This window comes from Gekko japonicus, unplaced genomic scaffold, assembly GCF_001447785.1.
Source record: "Gekko japonicus isolate JY-2015 unplaced genomic scaffold, Gekko_japonicus_V1.1 scaffold317, whole genome shotgun sequence".
Taxonomy (NCBI): Eukaryota; Metazoa; Chordata; class Lepidosauria; order Squamata; family Gekkonidae; genus Gekko; species Gekko japonicus.
Genome location: NW_015162487.1, coordinates 537021 through 556406, shown reverse-complemented (window position 1 = coordinate 556406; position 19386 = coordinate 537021). Strand labels below are relative to the sequence as shown.

At 46.4% G+C, this 19386-nt stretch overlaps 1 protein-coding gene across 1 annotated transcript in view; it reads left to right on the top strand.

Annotated features, from left to right (window-relative positions):
* PIKFYVE (phosphoinositide kinase, FYVE finger containing) overlaps window positions 1–19386 on the top strand; it is a 108492-nt gene that overhangs the window by 64416 nt on the left and 24690 nt on the right. The window contains exons 20-29 of the mRNA XM_015405936.1: window positions 724–824; window positions 3729–3800; window positions 5402–5573; window positions 6601–6779; window positions 9267–9380; window positions 10617–10725; window positions 11702–11856; window positions 13970–14060; window positions 16461–16521; window positions 16775–16930. Of these exons, the coding sequence (XP_015261422.1) occupies window positions 724–824; window positions 3729–3800; window positions 5402–5573; window positions 6601–6779; window positions 9267–9380; window positions 10617–10725; window positions 11702–11856; window positions 13970–14060; window positions 16461–16521; window positions 16775–16930 (1210 nt within the window). The remainder of the gene's footprint in view (window positions 1–723; window positions 825–3728; window positions 3801–5401; window positions 5574–6600; window positions 6780–9266; window positions 9381–10616; window positions 10726–11701; window positions 11857–13969; window positions 14061–16460; window positions 16522–16774; window positions 16931–19386) is intronic.

Genomic DNA, 19386 nt, shown 5'->3' with positions numbered 1-19386 from the left:
GCCTCTATGTCCTGTTGTTGGCCATATAGAGGAACTGGCTGGCCACTGTGTGAGACAGGAGGCTGGACTAGATGGACCACTGGTCTGATCCAGCACAGATCTTCTGATGTTCTTTGAAGGCCTCAGCCTCTATGTCCTGTTGTTGGCCATATAGAGGAACTGGCTGGCCACTGTGTGAGACAGGATGCTGGACTAGATGGACCATTGGTCTGATCAAGCAGGGCTCTTCTTATGTTATTAGGAAAGCCTTGGCCTCTGTGCCCTGTTGTTGGCCCTCCAGAGGAACTGGTTGGCCACTATGTGAGAGAGGATGCTGGACTAGATGGACCACTTAAGGCAAATGTTCCAGAATCTGGCAACTTTAAATAGAGAGAGGGGAAAGTGCCTCTCTGATTTCAAGGTGGGTCCTTTTGCATGACCTTTCAGGGTCTGCTAAAGGGAATGAACGAAGCAGAGGAAAATGACGTGGGCACGCATACCACTCGTATCTTGTACTTCACGCACCAAGGAACGGTGTGCCTGGTCTGTTGTAACATTTTCCATGCCTAGATCATTCAACCGAAACTGTTTTGGCTCGGACAGCTGTGCAAAATTATTTTAAAACATATTGGAGGCCAGAAGGCTCACTTTGCAGAGAAAAAGTGCTCCTCTGCGTTTCAACAGTAGGTGATGGTGTGCAGTTGGGAATGGCTTATTAACTCCCCATTGGTTGTGCCTCGTCAGGTGGACTGCCTCAGCCCTCTGAATCACCAGCGGCTCTGTGTGCTGTTCAGCAGCTCTTCGACCCAGTCCAGCAATGCTCCAAGTGCCTGCGTTAGCCCATGGTATGAAACTCCTTTCTGTCTGTCTTCCCTGGTTGACTTAAATGTGCATCCCGGTTAACTTAAATGTGCGTCCGAATCCCCCAGAAGAGATTTCCTTCAAATGTAAACGCTAGGTGGGAGCAGTCTGGTTTGTGAACGTTGTGTGTGATCTTGGGCATTGGACAAGAAGGGTACAAGGGAGTGGGTTGGAGACTCTGCAGTGCTTCCCCTGACTTCAGAACTTTCCAGGAGTGGGGGGTGGAGAGTGCCGTCAAGTTGTGGCTTATTTATGGCGACCCCTCGTGGGGTTTTCAAGGCAAGAGATGTTCCGAGGTGGTTTGCCATTGCCTGCCTCTGCGTAGCAGCCCTGGGCTTCCTTGGTGGTCTCCCTTCCAAGTACTAACCAGGCCCAGCCCTGCTTAGCTTCTGAGATCTGACGAGATCGGGCTTGCCTGTGCCATCAAGGTCAGGGCTTTTGAGGAGAGCTGGGATGGGGGAAACGCCACAACTCCTTTGTGCTTTCTTTAGGGTCCGCCATCTTAAGGAGAATGTGTGAGACCCTGGACAAATCTCCCCAGACTCTCCTGTCTCTAATCTTGTTGTATTGAACCCAAACTTGTGAGCCTTAAATGTGTTGTGGAGTTCTTCCTATTGGGTCAGGAACCCTGCCGGAGCTGCCCTTTTCTGTTTGTTTTTTGGAAGAGCAGAGGTGTCGAACTCCTTTGTTATGTTGTAGATTTGGATACTGCAAAGTCTGTAAATATTGCAGAGCATAATAGCTTATTCTGGGGGAGAAGGCAGCACGGTAGAGCCTAGTCTCATCAGATCTTGGAAGCTAATCAGGTTCGGCCTGTGCATAGGAGACAACCAAGGAAGACGCTGCAGAGGCAGGCAATGGCAAACCACCTCTGCTCATCTTTTGCCTTGAAAACCCTTTGCTGGGGTCACCAGAAGTCTTTTGCGACTTGACAGTACTTATGTATCTAATGGCTTAGTCTGAAACATTGGGGGAAGGGGGAAGCTGTAGTTTTGAAAAGTTTTAATGCTGCCTACGTACAGTAGAGGAGCTGTGGTGGCTCAAGTGGTTAAGACGCTGAACTGCAGGCTGTGGAAGGTCGGTAGTTCTGCAGTTCGAGACCCGGGTGCCGCATGACGGAGTGAGCTCCCGTCTCTAGTTCCAGATCCTGCCAACCTAGCAGTTCGAAAGCAAGGAATTGCAAGTAGATAAATAGGTACTACTTTGGTGGGAAGGTAACAGCGTTCCGTGCACCTTGGTGTTTAGTCATGCCGGCCACATGATCACGGAAACGTCTTCGGACAGCGCTGGCTCTTCGGCTTTGAAACGGAGATGAGCACCGCAACCCTAGAGTCGGATTCGACTGTCTTTCGAGCAAGGGAACCTTTACCTTATGTACAGTAGTGCTTTGGTTGGGCTGCAGTATATTTTTTCATTTTATGTAATTTGTAGTCCACCTTTCTCACTGGGGACTCAAGGCAGATTACATGGAGTAAGTCAATAGACTCACAGTGTGGGACGTCCAATAAAATAAAGTTTGAGGAACTTCCACAGCAGAGTTTCCCCTGGCCCAGTATAGTGGAATTGCTGCATCTGATGGAGCGATAACTTCTCTTTCCTCACCACCTTGGAGACCAGCAAGGTCAAGCGGGAGCACCTCTGACCTCAGTTCAACTTTTGCCAGGGGCTATACCAGTGAAAAATAATTAATACTGATGATTAATGGGGAGTCATTCTAGGATTGTGCCATTTCCAGTTTCCTACTCTGTAAAAACCTTGACATGGCCTTGGGCCTGCGTGCTTGAAAAGGAACGTCTCTTGCTGTAAGAACCGGTCTGACGGCTGCATTCCCCTCAGCCCTTGGTAGTGACCAGCTCTGTCTCTCAGGACTGTGATGTGACCCGTGGCTTTTTCTGTAGGTGCTCTGAAACAGCTTCCCAAGAGAAGGTTGGATGCAGAAGTGGAAGAGGGTTGTTGTGGGAAAGCCTGTTGCATCAGCGGAAGTCTTCTTCTGCTGAGAAAGACTGTTGCTTCAGTGGAAGACTCCTTCTGCTGGGTCTAACCCAAGTCCAGGAAATTACCTCTCCTGCGATGCTTCAGTGCTACTTTACACTACTTTCTTTCAAGTGAGCCTTTTGAGTGATATGACGGGCCCCGCCCACTTCCCTCCCTCAGAAGCCAGATTTTCCCTCCGTTTCTATTTCCCTTCACTGACTGAACAGCCTTGGTAACCTGTTTCACAGTAAAGGCAGGAATCTGACTGACTTTACCTCCGCATCCAACTCTCTCAAGACTTCCTTTTTTGCTCAGCCAACAAATCAGATTGTTTGGAGCAACCTGTCACTCAAGGCTCTCTGGCTCTGTGAAGAATTAACTCATCATAGTCCTTTAGTTCGTTGGTACAGCACTTCTAAGCAATGTTCCCTCTAAGCTGTGGAGTCTTGTGAGCAAAAATTCTACTTTGTGAGCGGCTGGCATTAAAGCTGTGAGCGAGCGATTTGGCTACTGCATAAATTAGCTTGCTCTGGAGTCATCCTCCCTGAGCTAAGACAAAAATCTGTGAGCTGGAGGCTAAAATTCTGTGAGCTAGCTCACACTCACTCAGCTTAGAGGGAACACTGCTTCTAAGCCTCTTAAAAAGTGCAGTCCGTCACAGATGAATATGTCATGGTGTTGGGTGTACCTGTGAGTGTCGTGAGCTCTTATATATGGATTATTGTTTCCGTTTGTAGCGACGGGATTTTATGGGCAAGGGGGAAACGGGGCAGGATGGAAATGTTTTGAGAAAGAACGTTCATGGGCTTTCTCTAAAATCACATCTAAATTTGGGCAAAGTGGAAGCCCTCTGGGGGAGATAGATTACAAGACTTTCCAAACCATTAAAAAAACGCTATTCTCTGCCATTTCAGGATTGTGACGATGGAATTCTACGGAAAGAATGATCTCACTTTGGGTGTGTTTCTCGAAAGGTATTGCTTCAGGTGAGAGTCTTTTTTAGCAGCTCTCTTGACAGTGGTGTGGATCCTACCCCTGTGGATCCTACTCCACTGAGCACAGTTGGAAGCCTTCCTCCAACCTGAGGAATTGGGACGCCAACTCTGGGTTTAGAAATTCCTGGGGATTTGGGAGTGGAACCAGGGGAGGGGGGGGGGACCTTAGTGGGGTATCGTCCACCCCTCCACAGCGAGAATTTTCTTCAGAGAAACTGATCTGTGTCACCTGGAAATCAGACATGATTCTGGGAGTCAACTTCAGTGGTTCTTCCATTGGAAGAAGTTTCCTTATACTGAAGAAAATCTCCACGAGGAATGGTTGGATCCACCCCAGCAGATTCTTATTTCAGCATGGAGTTCTGGCTGAAGGGTGTGTCTGGTACCTCGGGTTGCCAACCCCCCGATGGGGGGCAGGGGTTCCCCCAATTTCAGGGCCCCCAGTCTGCCACTGGCCAGCTGGCTGGCGGAGAAGCCCTGCCCCCGACGAGCCCCACTGCGTCCGACGTGTCCAGCACGATGACGTCAGCAGATGACCCAGAGGTGACATCATCACACCGGGCATGTCGCACAGAGGACACACTAGTATTTGGCTAAAAACTATGGCAACCATAAAGTTTTTAGCCAAATGCTAGAGTGTGCCCCGTACGATGTGCCCAGTGCGATGACGTCCTGCTTAGGCCAGCTAATGATAAAGGAAAAACAAGCTCACAATTCATTAGAACTTTAAAAGTGCAGAACTGCAATGAGATTTGAGTGAAAATGAATACTAGGATCTCATTATCAATACAAAACATAATGAGAAGCACAGTATAACTCCAAACAGTCGTAGGACAGGGAGAAGTGAAGATGATCACCAGTTTAGCTGAGAGGTGGTGTACAATGTTCCCTCTAAGCTCCACAGCTGTGAGCAGTAATTCTACCTTGTGAGCAAAAAAAGCTAGTAGCATTAAAATTGTGAGCAAGCCTACATTTGACTATTGCGTAATTTTTTTAGATTATTTCCATTACATTGTAAAAATCTCAAAATGAATTCTTTTAAACTATATTTTAAAAATAATTTAAACATTATAAGAGAAAACAGAATCAAGTCAAATGTCATTAAAAAAAATAATTCCTGGCTCAATTAGCCTCTGGGGACCATTATAGTCAATGGGCCCCATAGGCTATAATGGAGAATCAATCCAGGGGTATCTAGGGCTCTGGGGGGGAGGTTGAGGTAGAGGCACCAATTTTGCAGCATAGCTGCTGGTACCTCTACTCAAAAAAACACCCCCAATGTTCAAAAAGATTTGGGCCTGGGGGTCCAATTCTATGGGCCCCAGAAGGAGGTGCCCCCATTCGCTATTGTTTCCTATGGAAGCTTGGTTGTGAGCTGAACAGAAATCCTCTGAGCTGGCCTCTGAAATGTTGTGTGCCAGTGCCCCCTAGGGACACAGTGTCTGCCATTGCAGTAGAGGTTTTTGGTTTCCAGTGGTACAGCATGAGGTGAAACGAAGGGGAGGCACGTTGTTATATCAAGAATGAACAAACTGAATAGGCTGTCCTGGCTGGAACCTACTCTCCTCACAACTCTCCTTCTTTGTCTCAAGGCCCTCTTACCAGTGCCCCAGCATGTTCTGTGAGACTCCCATGGTGCACCACATCCGTCGCTTCGTCCACGGGCAAGGCTGCGTACAGATCATACTGAAGGAACTGGACTCCCCAGTGCCTGGCTACCAGCATACGATCCTTACGTACTCCTGGTGTAGGATATGCAAGCAGGTAATGATGATAGTGTCTCATCTGGGGAACTGGTTCTCCGAGCTTAATTGGATCATGAGATGGACCTTGTTGCTAGTGAGAGTGTGAAACAATGAATGGAGGCAGGATACATTTTTGAATGAAAAAGAATTTTGCTCAGACCCCTGTAGATAGTCCTGCTGGATAAACATTCATTTCATAGAATGACGGAATCATAGAGTTGGAAGGGACCTCCAGGGTCATCTAGTCCAACCCCCTGCTCAATGCAGGAAATTCACAAATACTCCCCCTCACACACACCCAATGACCCCTGTTCCATGCCCAGAGGATGGCAAAAAGCCTCCAGGATCCCTGGCCAAACTGGCCTGGAGAAAAATTGCTTCCTGATCCCAAAGTGGAGATCAACATTTCCCTGGGCATGTACGAAAGGGCCACGAGAACTAAGCACTGAGGCAACCTGTCCTGTCCTCCCTCTCATAATATGTCTAAGTTCACAGAATCAACCTTGCCATCAGATGGCCATCTAGCCTCTGTTTAAAAACCTCCAGAGAAGGAGAGCCCACCACCTCCTGAGGAAGCCTGTTCCACTGAGGAATTTGTGAGGGATGCCCACTTGGCTAGAGATCAGTTTTGCAAGAGCTGGTATAGTGTACTGACTTAGACCGTGCTACGGATTGGGAAGTTCCTGATTCTAATTAGTCCTCTGCCCATGAAACCATACTTCCTTAGCCCTGCATCAGCAACTGCGTGGTGGTAATAGTCCTGTCTTACCAGGCTCCTGTCAATTATGGCAAGATAATGTATGTGAAGAACACACACCTAAGTACTACACCCATACCAAGGCACTATTAATATTCCTTGCTACCTCTGCCTGACTTAACACTGTCAGGATACATGCTTAACCTCATGTTCAGCCACTATAAATAAAGCCAAGTGGGTGCATACTTGAGATTCCTGGCGACACCCAAGAATTGCTGAAGCATTGTGTCTGGTTAGGGACTTGAGTGGAGTTTGTGTGTGTGATTCATTCAGTTTTTAACTTCTGCAGGTAACGCCAGTTGTCCCACTTTCCAACGACTCCTGGTCGATGTCGTTTGCCAAATACCTCGAGCTGCGTTTCTATGGGCATCAGTACACCCGCAGAGCCAATGCTGAGCCCTGTGGCCACTCCATACACCACGACTATCACCAGTATTTTTCATACAATCAGATGGTGGCCTCTTTCAGGTAACACTGGCTTTTGTTTGGAAGAGGCTTCAAGCCTCTCAGGAGGGAGGGCATCCAACAGGGTTGGAATGGTTGACTGGGTTGGTTGTACAGGGAACATCGTCTAGTTCCAGGAGTCACCTCTAGTAGTACCTGTGGGCACCATGAAAGAAGAATAGAAGAGCTGGATTTATACCCCGCCTTTCACTTGGAGTCTCAGAGCAGCTTGCAATCTCCTTTCCTTCCTCTCTGCACAACAGACACCCTGTGGTGGGGCTGAAAGTGTTCTGAGAGAACTGCTCTTGAGAGAACAGCTCTGAGAGAACTGTGGCTGACCCATGGTCACCCAGCTGGCTGCATGTGGAGGAGTGGGGAATCAAACCCAGTTCTCCAGATTAGAGTCTGCCACTCTTAACCAAACTGGCTCTGCTGACACCTTTCCTGGTGCCTGCTAAATGTTTTTAGGAAGTGGGTTGGGCCATGTGGGGCTTTTGCAAATCTTCTGATTGGCCATTGGAAATTTGATTGGCTGTGCAGATTTTTTAAAAAAATTTGCTTCGGCTGCAGCTGCCATCACAGCACCAGAATCTTCACTGTGTGACTGCAAGTAAGCCATGGCAGCCATTTTGTGACTGACTCCACCTCCCGCAGTAGCCATTTTGTGACTGCCTCCTCCACCACCCTGTCTCAGAATTCCAAAGATGCCCGCAGGCTCAAAAAGTTTGGGGACCCCTGGTCTAGTAGTCAATGCAATGTTCTATAGCAGGATGTTGTCATTTTCAAGAACGAATGAGTCTTGCAGCATTGGTAACTGTCAGATAAAGGGTTCCTATGGTGACTCTGCTCAGCAGCGTTCCAAGCCTTTTTCCAGCCTAAGAAAACTTCCACCAATAGAAAGTGTCTTCTTGGGCTGGGAAGAAAGGCTTCGAACTTTTGCTGGAGCAATAGTTTGCAGACTGGATATTTGGCTGCTTCCGACTCCAAGGGATCACAATGTGATTGAGTCTTATTATACTGTAGAACAAAGTCTGAGTCCAGTGTGGCACCTTGAAGACCAGCAGACTTTTATTCAAGGTATAAGCTTTCGTGTGCACTTCCTCAGATACAATGAAATGGAAATTACCAATCCATACATAAAGGTAGAGGGCAGGAGAAGTAAATTAGCTTACAGCATAATGAAGATGTTTAACAGATGCAAGGACCAAACTGGAATAACAAGCTTAGGTTATATGGTTACCATTTGTTTGGGTTTAATTTGGGGGGGAAATATAGTGAAGGAAATAAATATGTCAAAATTGGAGCTTGATGGGCAGATGTATCCTTAATTGTGGAATGTTGAGTGTAATTAACTGAGACCCTGCTATTACGTTCCATCCATCTCCTCTCAAGCATGGAGGTGACTGTAGTCACACTGCCAGGATGAGTTTGGGTGAGGATGGTTCCTTGACTGCCAAATCTCACTTAACCGATTCAGAGATTTCCTCATTTGTTTATGCATACATGCATTCATTTCTAGGCTGCTTTTCTCCCCAAAGGGGACTCCATTGGCTTAACTAAGGTTCCAGATTACAAAGCACAAATAGAGAATTGTGGAAACCAATTTGAACTAGTCCAGGTCTGCTTAGCCAGTAATCACTGGTCCTAGGCGTAAACAGCCATCGACAAATAGACCTTAGCCTGCTGTTCAAGGGCTTGTACCTTCGGCCCCATCTAGGCTAAACACCCACAGGAAGAGGAGGAAACAAGTTTGTTTGGAAGAGGCTTCAAGCCTCTCAGGAGGGAGGGCATCCAACAGGGTTGGAATGGTTGACTGGGTTGGTTGTACAGGGAACAGTCTTGGCTACATTGAGATCTGTGGACTGCAGTTTATGTGCTTCTCTGGAATGTAATGCTTTTGTGTTGATGGGGAACTCGATTGTGCTTTCAGACAGCTAAGTGCAAAATATTCATAGAATCATAGCGTTGGAAGGGACCTCCAGGGTCGTCTAGTCCAACCCCCTGCACAATGCAAGAAGTATCTCCCCCTCCTTACCGCCAGTGACCGCGGCGCCACGCCCAGAAGATGACAAAAAACCTCCAGGATCTCCAGTCAAACTGGCCTGGAGAAAAAGGCTTCCTGCCCCCAAAAGTATCGATCAGCATTTCCCTGGGCGTGTAAGAAAGGGCCACAAGAACTAACACTGATGCAGCCCTTCCTTCCCTCCCACTCATGATCTGCCTAAATTCATTATGATGTTGTTTCCTGAACAGATTTAAAAAAAATATCTTGGCTCGTCTTTAATGGTTTTGTTTTATTGATCTAGTTGTACGCCACCTTGAGCATGTCTCTTTTCTAAATAAATAATTATAGCAAAGGAAAGCTTTAGCACGTGAGCTTAGTTAGTACGTTGTGCCAGATTTTGGGTTAACCTGAACCGTGGCTTGGCACTATGTCTGAATTGTGAGCCATAATGTGGGACACGACAGCTTTCAGTTATAAAGATGGTTTTTCCCTCTCTCTTTTTGTAGTTATTCTCCTATACGGTTGCTTGAGGTGTGCGTACCACATCCCAAGATCTACATCAAACGTCGGGTTCCACTGAAGGTTACCATTCTTCAAGACCTGAAAGATTTTGCTCAAAAGTAAGTCTCCCTCCCCCCACCCTTTTCCCAGTCCATCATTTGTAACCTGAAGCTGCAATGTGGTTTCATCCGAATTGTCTTATCCAGATAGTTCAATTTGTTGGACTCTGCACTTTAAAACTTGTAAAACAAGGAAAGAGTTCTCTGCCCACACCATGGTAGTCATTTGCGTGTCTTTCCCAGGTTCTCTCCCCCTCCCCCTTATTTCTTCAGGATGTTTTGTACAGTTCTACCCACTTTTCTAATGGCAGAGCCTGTAGTGGTAGAGCCAGAAGGGAAATGTCATGGGTGGCTGGCTCTGTCCCACAACGCTAGAATCTGGAACATTCTGATTGTTGCTGGAACATTCTGATTGTTGCTGGAACATCAGAAACAGTTGAATCAGAGAAAAAAGGAAGGGGGGGGTGAAATTGGCTGGCTGAAGACCTTCCCACCTAATGGTATCTCCCCAGTTAAAAGCATCAGCCTTGTAGCTGAACATGATTGAATAGAACGGATACACCATCGTTAGCACCTTTCAGTATTTTGGATGCAAGGGCAAATTCACAAGAGTTTGGCTTGCAAATGCACATTTAAAATATTTATCAGCTGCCTTTGTGCCTTGGCAGCCACGATATAAATAAAACATTATTTTAAAACCCCACAATAATAACAATGATAAAACCCCATAAAAGTCAACAATTTAAAAACTCCAGTTAGGACTGCCAGTAAATAAACACTAAATCAGTCAAATGCAGTCCAAATTAAAACTTATCTTCAGCTGCCTCCTGAAGATCGACAATAAGGGGGCCAGGCACACCTCCCTGGGGCTGCCACAGTTTCCACAGTCTGTAGCATGCAGCAAACCAGCCAAGGCAGACTCTCAGTTCCTCACACATGCTCCGTGATGCGCAGGTTAGCTATTGCATATTTCATTTCTCTCTGTGTGTGTATTACACATAGACAAAACTGTATTGTATACCTCAAAGTATAAGGTGGCTTGTGTGCATGAAACTGCCTTGCATAGCTTGTTTACAGAATAACTCCTTCAGCATATAAATCTTATCCTTCTATTTTGGGATTCAGTTGCTTTCTTCAAGGGAACAGGAGATGGAGAGATATCTATCTCTCCCTCTCTCACTCACACACGCACACACACACACACACACACACACACTCACTCAATCGGATTGTTGTCTGGTTCCATTCAGAACATTTTGGACTGTGGCTTAACTTCTGAAAATCTCCTGTTGGCAGGGTGTCCCTGGTATACGGAGCTGTGGACGAACGCCTCACCTCTCTGAAAACGGATACCTTTAGTAAAACAAGGGAGGAGAAGATGGAAGACCTCTTTGCACAAAAGGAGGTAACGTCCCAAATGAAATGCAGGAGGGATCTACCACCTGTGGGCAATGCATCCTGAAGGGGTTTTCAGCCGGACAGGTTTCCAGTTTGCACAACACAGCAGGAAGATCTGTGCTGCAGCTTAGATAAGGATTAGGGGGGAAACTCACGGTCATGTGTTCTGTGCTTGGTAGCCCCCTAGGAAGACGGCCCAAGAGGAGCATCCAGGGTAGAGGGGAGGAATAGGGCCTCTAGCCTGAGAAGGAGTAGGACTTCCACAAAACACCTGTAATGATTCCTTGTTTTAAAAGTGTGTATGTCTCTCTAAATGTTTGGTTGGAGTGCAGTGACAGCAGAGTAGAGTGATTGAAGGAGACAAGTGTGGTGTGATTGGAGGATGAGAGAGTGTGGGAGGAGTTTTTGAAGTGAATCTCTGTGTGTGTCTTGAAGAGTTATGAAAGTCAGTTATGAAAGTCAATTAGTGAGTCTGAGAGAGAGTGAGATGACTCAGTTCTGTGTGGAGATTTAAAGAATTCAAAATATGTCTTTACAAGTTTAAGTGTGGAAGATATGAGAAGGGTTTGTGAGACTCCAAAGTTATAAAGAGAATTAATACAAAGTGCTTTGCCAGTGTGACTGGCTAGTGAAAGAGTGATTCCTGTCAGAGAGGGATCTTATGATCAAAAGACTGTGTGTGAAACCTTGCCAGTTTATTTTACCAGTTTCTCTTCCCCATAACAGTTACAGTTAACCAGCAACTCCTTTTTGTTCCTAAATCAATCAATCATATTTTGTTTAAGTTTAACCCAAAATTCAGTTCAATCCTTCCTCAGGGCCACAGAGACCAACAGCAAAGGAGATAAGATTTGGAATTCCTTAAATTCCTGGTGGCAGCAGAAACTACCCAGTTTACAAAAGCAAAGAGCACATTTAAAGTGAAAAGCAGTCCTCCCAGATAAGAGGACGCCACAACACCCTTCTTGTGTCTCCTCTGCTAGATGGAGGAAGTTGAGTTCCGGAACTGGATTGAGAAAATTCAAGCAAGGATGCTCTCAGCATCGCTGGACACGCCTCAGCAGCTGCAGTCAGTCTTCGAATCTCTGATCACAAAAAAGCAGAACCTCTGTGAGATGCTGCAAGCGTGGAATAACAGGTGAGAGGGTGACGGTCCTCAGTTCCTTGGGGCTCCTGTGTCTCTGGACTGTTACGATGTGCAGTTTTCCTCCGTTCCTTTGAATCGTTCTGGATGGATGGAAGCCTCAGAGTTTGCCACGAATTTGTTTTTCTATCAGTGAGTTGTTTTTCTGTAGTTGGGCAATCACAGGCGACTACAAAGTCCCAGATTTCTTCGTAAAGTTGAGCTTTTCTACGTGCTCGACTTACTCCTGATTTTCTTGGCCGATCCACAGGGCTTATAATCGATTTGGGCGTGGTTCTTCTGTACATGTGGACTCCCGCTGCATGTTCATGGTCGTGGAGTCAGTTTATTTTCTTCCATGGTTGCCTTAAATAATCAGGATTTTCAAGGGAAGGCGCTATCATCATTGATGGTGCCAGAGCACCCCCCCTTTAATTTTTGCACATGTTTTATATTGATATCGTGACCACATTTTTTAAAAAAGGCACTAAAATATCGATATACTGTTGTAATGTGTCAAAGCATGCTTCGCTTTGGTTGCTGTGGTTATTGGAGGGGTAGGGAATTCCTGCAGGGAGGGGGGTTGAGTGAATGAGTGAGAGAATGGAACCTTTGCTTCTAGAAGTCATAACTTTCTTCCAAGTCGCACCTCCTTTCCATTTCCCAGGGGAAGGTGCCCTTGAGAGTTCCTCTGTACCAGCTTGAGCAGCAGATAACCAAAACACATATCTTTCACTTGGTTGGGATGGCAACATTAGACATGGTGGGAATGTGACGTATGCCTGGGGGAAGGAAGGGGCTTTTATTCAAATTATCTATATTAAGCTTGTACCTGCCAAAAGTCTTCAGTTCTAACACAGTGACTTTCTGGATCTTGCATACATCTCAAACTTATCACTGCCAAGAGAGAGTTGTTGAGTGTAACTGGACTTGGGGGTCTGACAGAATGACAGGTCATGCAGGTTCTCTAAATCCCCAGCTTTAATTTTTTTAAAAAACTGAGTCCTTAGCCCTTTCCCTGGTCGCGATAATGCCTTTTCCCTTATACCTCCGCAAGGGAAGGGGCTAGAGGCTTAGTTTTTTAAAGACATGAAAATTGGGAATTCAGAGAACCTGCTTTACCTGTCATTATAGTACATCGATCATTTAGTGCCATTAAAAAAACGAAACCACTCATATTCAGGGTGGGTGAGAGGAGAGGGAGTGGTTTGACGATAATCCGGTCATCCAAAAGTGGGCTGGAGGTGGGTGAGAGTGGCTGGGACGAAGGAATCCAACAGAAACGTCATGTACGAGGGGGGAAAGGTGACTCGGAAGTCAGCTTCCAGAAAAACTGGGGTAAAAGTGGTCTGAAAAGAACCAGAAAAAAGTCAGGGGGAAAACAACAACAACCACTGAAGTGAAAACTAAAGGCACAAAAATACATGCAAAAACCAGGGGATAAACCAAAGTAGTATGGGGCCAGATCTGACCCACATCTCCCCCAGAAAAGTTCATTGCCTAAGTAAATAACCCTTGTACCGAGAATGAGTTCATGAGTGATTGGGCTGCAAGCAAGTAAGGGAACATAAGCATAGAAAGGCACCCAGCCTTTCTTGTGATCCCCTATGGAAGTCCTGAAGAGCCAGTTTGGTGTGGTGGTTAAGTGCGCGGACTCTAATCTGGGAGAACCGAGTTTGATTCCCCACTCCTCCACTCGCACCTGCTGGATGATCTTGGGCAAGCCATAGTTCTGTCAGAGCTGTTCTTGAAAAAGAGCCGTTTCTGTCAGAGCTCTCTCAGCCCCACCTACCTCACAGGGCGTCTGTTGTGGGGAAATGTCATTTCAGTCTGGGATGAACGTCGATGGCTTATTGCCAGTGATGGGGAGCGGTTTTTTTTCCCCCCCAGACTGCACAAGAGGTGGGATGGGGTCAGGTGCGAAGGGTGATTGGGTTCAGACCACTTGAATGGAACCAAGTCTTTAACAATTTAAGGACTGAATGAGTTCTTGGGTGAAATAGATTCGATCAGCTAGATGTCCTTCCTTCTACTGCGTCTGTACCCCGAAAACAAAAGCTGCTTCCGGTGTTGGTATGATCTGTGGTCCTAAGCTATACGGGAACAGTAACTCGAATCCTATTTGCAGGCTACAGGATCTCTTCCAACAAGAGAAAGGCAGAAAACGCCCCTCGGTGCCCCCCAGTCCCGGAAGACTGAGGCAAGGCGAAGAGAGCAAGGTAGTGAATTCTGTTGTTTCGAACAGAGAATTTTAACGCTGCTGTGTTTACCTCCAATCAGAGTCGCAGAATGTTCCTTTTCATCCTTAATATTCTCTAATTATCAGGCAGTACCATAATACCAGCATAGCCGTTTTTGGAGCTTGCTGTATCTCAACAACGTAGGTAACCAACTTGCAAGCCCTAGGCCTGGGCTCCCCAGAATGGTGCCCGTCAACACGTTTCCTGGTGCCCGCCAGGTGGTTTTAGGAAGTGGGTGGGGCCAGGTGGGGCTTTTGCCCAGCAAGGCTTCTGATTGGCCTCTGGAGGTTTGATGGGCTGTTCAGATTTTTAAAAGCGTTGCTTTGGCGGCAGCTGCCGCCGCAGCACAAGGATCTTCACGGCGGCTGCCATTGTATGCCTGTGCGCCCACCACCAGGATTCCAAAGGTGCCCACAGGCTCAGAAAGGTCGGGGACCCCTGCCCTAGTCTGTAGTTGGAATCACCATACTCCGGTATGAGAGAGGTGGAGGCATCTTCCCAATGGCTGTATGTTACTTGTGGAGCAAAGCACATAGGCTGGTTTTCGGAGAAGGAACGCGAGCTGCCGTGCACATGAAAATATGCCCCGTATGGCTCTGACCTGGATAGCCCAGATCTCGTCAGATCTCGGAAGCTGAGCAGGGCTGACTCCGGCAAGTACTTGGATGGGAGACCTCCTTGGAATACCAGAGGCGGGAGGCAGGGGCAGGCTTTATTCAGCCACCTCTCTGAACATCCTCCAGCCCCCCCGCAGGGGTCAGTCATCAGAGGTCACCGTGACTTCCAGGTGCACACACACGCACACGCACGCCCATGAATAATACGAGATATGCCCCCATATGCTTCTGTGGGTAAACATGAAGCTACATTTCCTCCTTTGGGCAATTGGAATAGGGACCTGGAGCATCGAACCATCAGGCCGTGGATGTCCCAGGGAGGCAGCAAAATAAATGTGGCTCTCTCTCTCTCCTGGGGACTCCCAGTGTTTCCCAGAGGCACATGTTCTGTTGCTGAGTTGCTTGTCTTCATAAGAAACATGCATCTCTTCATCCCTGGAGACCAGGAATCACAGTTTGGCTCCCTTTCTTGCTGCTTCTCTGAGGCTTGGGCACATGGGGGGGGGGGCGCCAGAAGGGATCCTCGCCTAGGGTGCAAAATAAACTGGGGCCGGCCCTGCCAGGGAGACAGCAAAATAAATGTCTCTCTCTCTCTCTCTCCCGAGGACTCCCAGTGTTTCCCAAAGGCACATGTTCTGTTGCTGCGTTGCTTGTCTTCATAAGAAACATGCATCTCTTCATCCCGGGAGACCAGGAATCACAGTTTGGCTCCCTTTCTTGCTGCGTCTCTGAGGCTTATAAAGTTGGCCCTAGGAACACGCTCTAGGCTAGGGGTGTCGAACTCATTTGTTATGAGGGCCGGATCTGACATAAATGAGACCTTGTTGATGACGCAGCAGCAGCAGAACTGGAAGAAGGAACAGAAGACAGCCAGTTCCACTGCGGGCCTGATAGAAGCCCTCCGGGGGCCTGGTCCGGCCCCCGGGCTGCATGTTTGACACCCCTGCTGTAGGGTGACCCGCTGCTGCCGATAAAGCTACTAGAGCCTCGCACAGATGAGAAGCCAGGGAGGCATGCAGACAGTGGTCCGTTGGCTTGCTCTGTGATGCTAGTGAACCGAATGGCTGTCCATTATGCCGCCAAGTTCTGATCAGCTAGCAGCTTCAGCCACGCATCTGCAGCTGTAAGATCAAGCCACCCGTTTCTATGTTGAACATCACATTTCTACTGGCCTGGTCCGGCCCCCGGGCTTCATGTTTGACACCCCTGCTGTAGGGTGACCCGCTGCTGCCGATAAAGCTACTAGAGCCTCGCACAGATGAGAAGCCAGGGAAGCATGCAGACCGTGGTCCGTTGGCCTGCTCTGTGATGCTAGTGAACCGAATGGCTGTCCAGTATGCCGCCAAGGTCTGATCAGCTAGCAACTTCAGCCACGCATCTGCAGCTGTTTCTATGTTGAACATCACATTTCTACTCAAGAGGAAACCGCTTCCTAGTATTTTTGTTCTGCTGCTCTATTCTAAGCATAACAAGTCCTGCAGAGTTCAGTGAGAATTACTCCTCAGTTAAATGTATGTAGGACTGTGGCTACAGAGTAAAAGCCCACGGCAACATTAGCAGTACAAACAATTATCTCCAACTTGGTAGCTTTCTCGAATTAAGTGGCGTACTATGGTCGAAGAAAAACCAAGCCTAAGTGGTCAAAGCAGTTTCTTGGTGGCCATCCTCTCTATAGGGGGGTTAATGGTCATCAGGGCAAAAGGGCAGCAAGTGCAAATCTGAAGCGGCAGCAGGAGCCATGTGTTCCCTTTCTCGTCCACAGATCAGTGCGATGGATGCCTCGCCCCGTAACGTCTCTCCAGCAATACAAAACGGCGACAAAGGTACGTTCTGCATTCTTTTAACAAGCCCTGCAACAAAAGTGAAACAAATTGGCTGTTTGGTGTAGGGGTTAGGATCCTCCTCCTCCTCCTCCTCCTCCTCCTCATGTAAAATGGCAAGGGGAGAAAAATTATTTGCTGTCTTCCTGCTAAATTAATGCATTCTTCCAACCAAACAGTGCAGTATGTATAGACGTTCTGAATATCAGTATGGTGCAAGTTGGAGTAATCTCTTGTCTGTGTCTTCACTTAACAGAGGACCGTTTTCTTACAACCTTGTCAAGCCAGAGCTCCACCAGTTCCGCTCTCCTCCAGCTTCCCACCCCTCCTGAAGTTGTGTCGGACCAGTTGACCGGGGGGGCTTCCTTTGCCAGCGTGCTCCCTGAGCCCGAGACCACTAGCAGCACTGAAGGTAGCTGCTCCCTTTTTTGTTCTGCTTTCATCCAGTTGGTTGCTCAAACACTGCCTGAAACGTGCCAGTTAAACAAATTATCTTGCTGACGGCCTGGGTTTCTTCCTCCCACCCATTAATGATCGACTTTCGAGTGCCAAGTATACGAATATGTGACAAAAATAGATCTATTTACTGATTTGCTGAAGGAACCAAGAAATACACGGTTTCATATTTTAAAGCAGTATTGGAAATGACTCCAGCGAACATTCAGAATCCAAAGTAACTAAAAGTGACCCTGAATATCTGGCATTTAAAAACTTTCCCCCCTGAAGTTCCACAAAGTTCTGAATCTGTAGATATGTTTATAATTTAAGTGTGACCTGAGATAACACCAGCAGAGATGCCAGAACTTGCTGGCCTGCCAATAGGTAGAATACACAGATGGGATATCAATGAAATATATATACTTAACAGTAAAAATAAAATAATTAAAAAAAAATTGGGTTCTATTTTTAGCTCTTTTGCTTATGATGCTTAAAAAAAAAAAACCCATAGCCATTAGGACTTTTTTTAATAAGAAAGCTTTACTAGGGGTTCTTAAAAAGCTATTGTTTGCTACTGACTTTGTTAAGGAACAGATCCCTAATGTGTCCAGAACTCTTTATACTTTTTTGCCAGAGGTGATTTTTGGGAAAGGAAACAAAGGCAGGCTTCTGTTTGTGGCTAAGAACAAAACCACAAATTGGTGTAGTGGGAGAATTAAATTTAATTCCACTGTGAGACCCCTACGCATTTTGCTACACTTCTACACTTCGTCAAGGGGTCCATAAAATGTCATATTCTGAACAGTCCCCACAGCAACAGAGTTTGAGCCAATTCCCTCTTGCTTTTTGCCCTCCTTTTCTTGCTTCTGTTTGTGGCTAGCCATTGTGATGTGCGTCCCATGTAGCGTCTTAATTATTTAAAATTGTTGCTTGCAGCTTTTTCTTGAGTCGTCTAAGATTTAAACCCTGAACACTGTGGTGGTTGGGTCTTAGTTCATCTTCTAAATCTAGGCTGCCTGATCCAGATTATATTAAGACCATCATAATCTCGCCATCTCCACTTTGCTACTAGGAATACAGCTGCCAGTTGTGAAATATAGTTAAAATTCTGAACACAGAGCTATCTGCTCTAGCTGTTGCTTCCGCCTGCGTTGAATTTGTCTGTGCTTTGAGATCAGTTGGTGTTTGTGTGCACAGATGGAACGGTTAGAAAGGCCGAGCCCTTAACATTGAGGCAACAGAGGTTTATCCTGCCCCCATGGCCTTCTTGAAATCTCTCAGAATTATTTTATTCTGGAGACCTTCTATTGCTTCTTCGTCCCAGTGGTTGTTGCTTTTGAAGTTCCAGTACTGATGTCACTGGCTGACTGCTCGTCCTTTAGGATCTTGGTTTGTTTTCATCTCCTGCAGCCTTGCTGCTTATTCAATTGCTTCTCTTATTTGCATTCTGCTACTGCAGGGGTGGAAAATGGTCAGTAAAGTCAGTAAAAGTCAGTTTTTTCATCTTGGTCAGTAATTTGTCATTTTTTTAAAAAAAAAAAACTGGTCAGTAAAGTCAGTGTTTCTTTGATTTCTGTGAATGCAGTTTGTGGGTTGTTTTGTTTTGTTTTCATTACTGCATTTTGGAGGAAACATGATGACTTCCCAGTGAGAAGACAGATGGTTTTTAGTTCAGTTATGAAGGACTTTGTTCCTAAGAGTAAAAGTGATTTGGTGAAATCTTCCACAAAGTATAGAAACATAATTACCCCCTTAAAACATGAGACGATGAAAGCAGAGGTGATTTTTTTTTTTTTTTGCACGAGTGCCCGCTTATTTACAAACTTCACTGGAGTGTTCCAGAAAGAAAAGCCTTTGATGCATGTGATGCACAGTGAAATAAAAATGCTCACAAGAACCATAATGAATCGTGTTTGTAAGAGTTTAGCACCATTGTCTCTTGAAGCCCTCAGTGATGAGCACTACATAACCTGTGAGAGAAGTAAGTGAAAGTAGAATCTGTGACGAACTGAAAAAAACTTTCTGAAAAGGAACAGCTACTTTTTTTTAACAGGAGCAAAAAACCCTATTTCATAGCAGCCTGGAAACACCTTTTACTCCAGTCATCTTTGGACAAGCCCATTTAGCTTCAGCAGAGAATCAAGGAAGGAACCCAGAAGGATATAATGAAAGTAGTAGCAGCACTCCGAATGGATATCCCACTGGACATGACTCGGGATGAATGGAAACTTCTTAGACTTGAAGATGAAACTGCCAGTGAAACTTGTTGTATAAATACATACTGGAATCAGTTCTTTGAAAAGACACACCCATCTGGAGATTCAAAATGGTGAAAGCAGCATTATCATTATTGCATGGTAGAGCGGACATAGAAAGAGGGTTTTCAAAAACTGGATGCATTTTGACCAATGAAAGGGACAGGATGTCAGA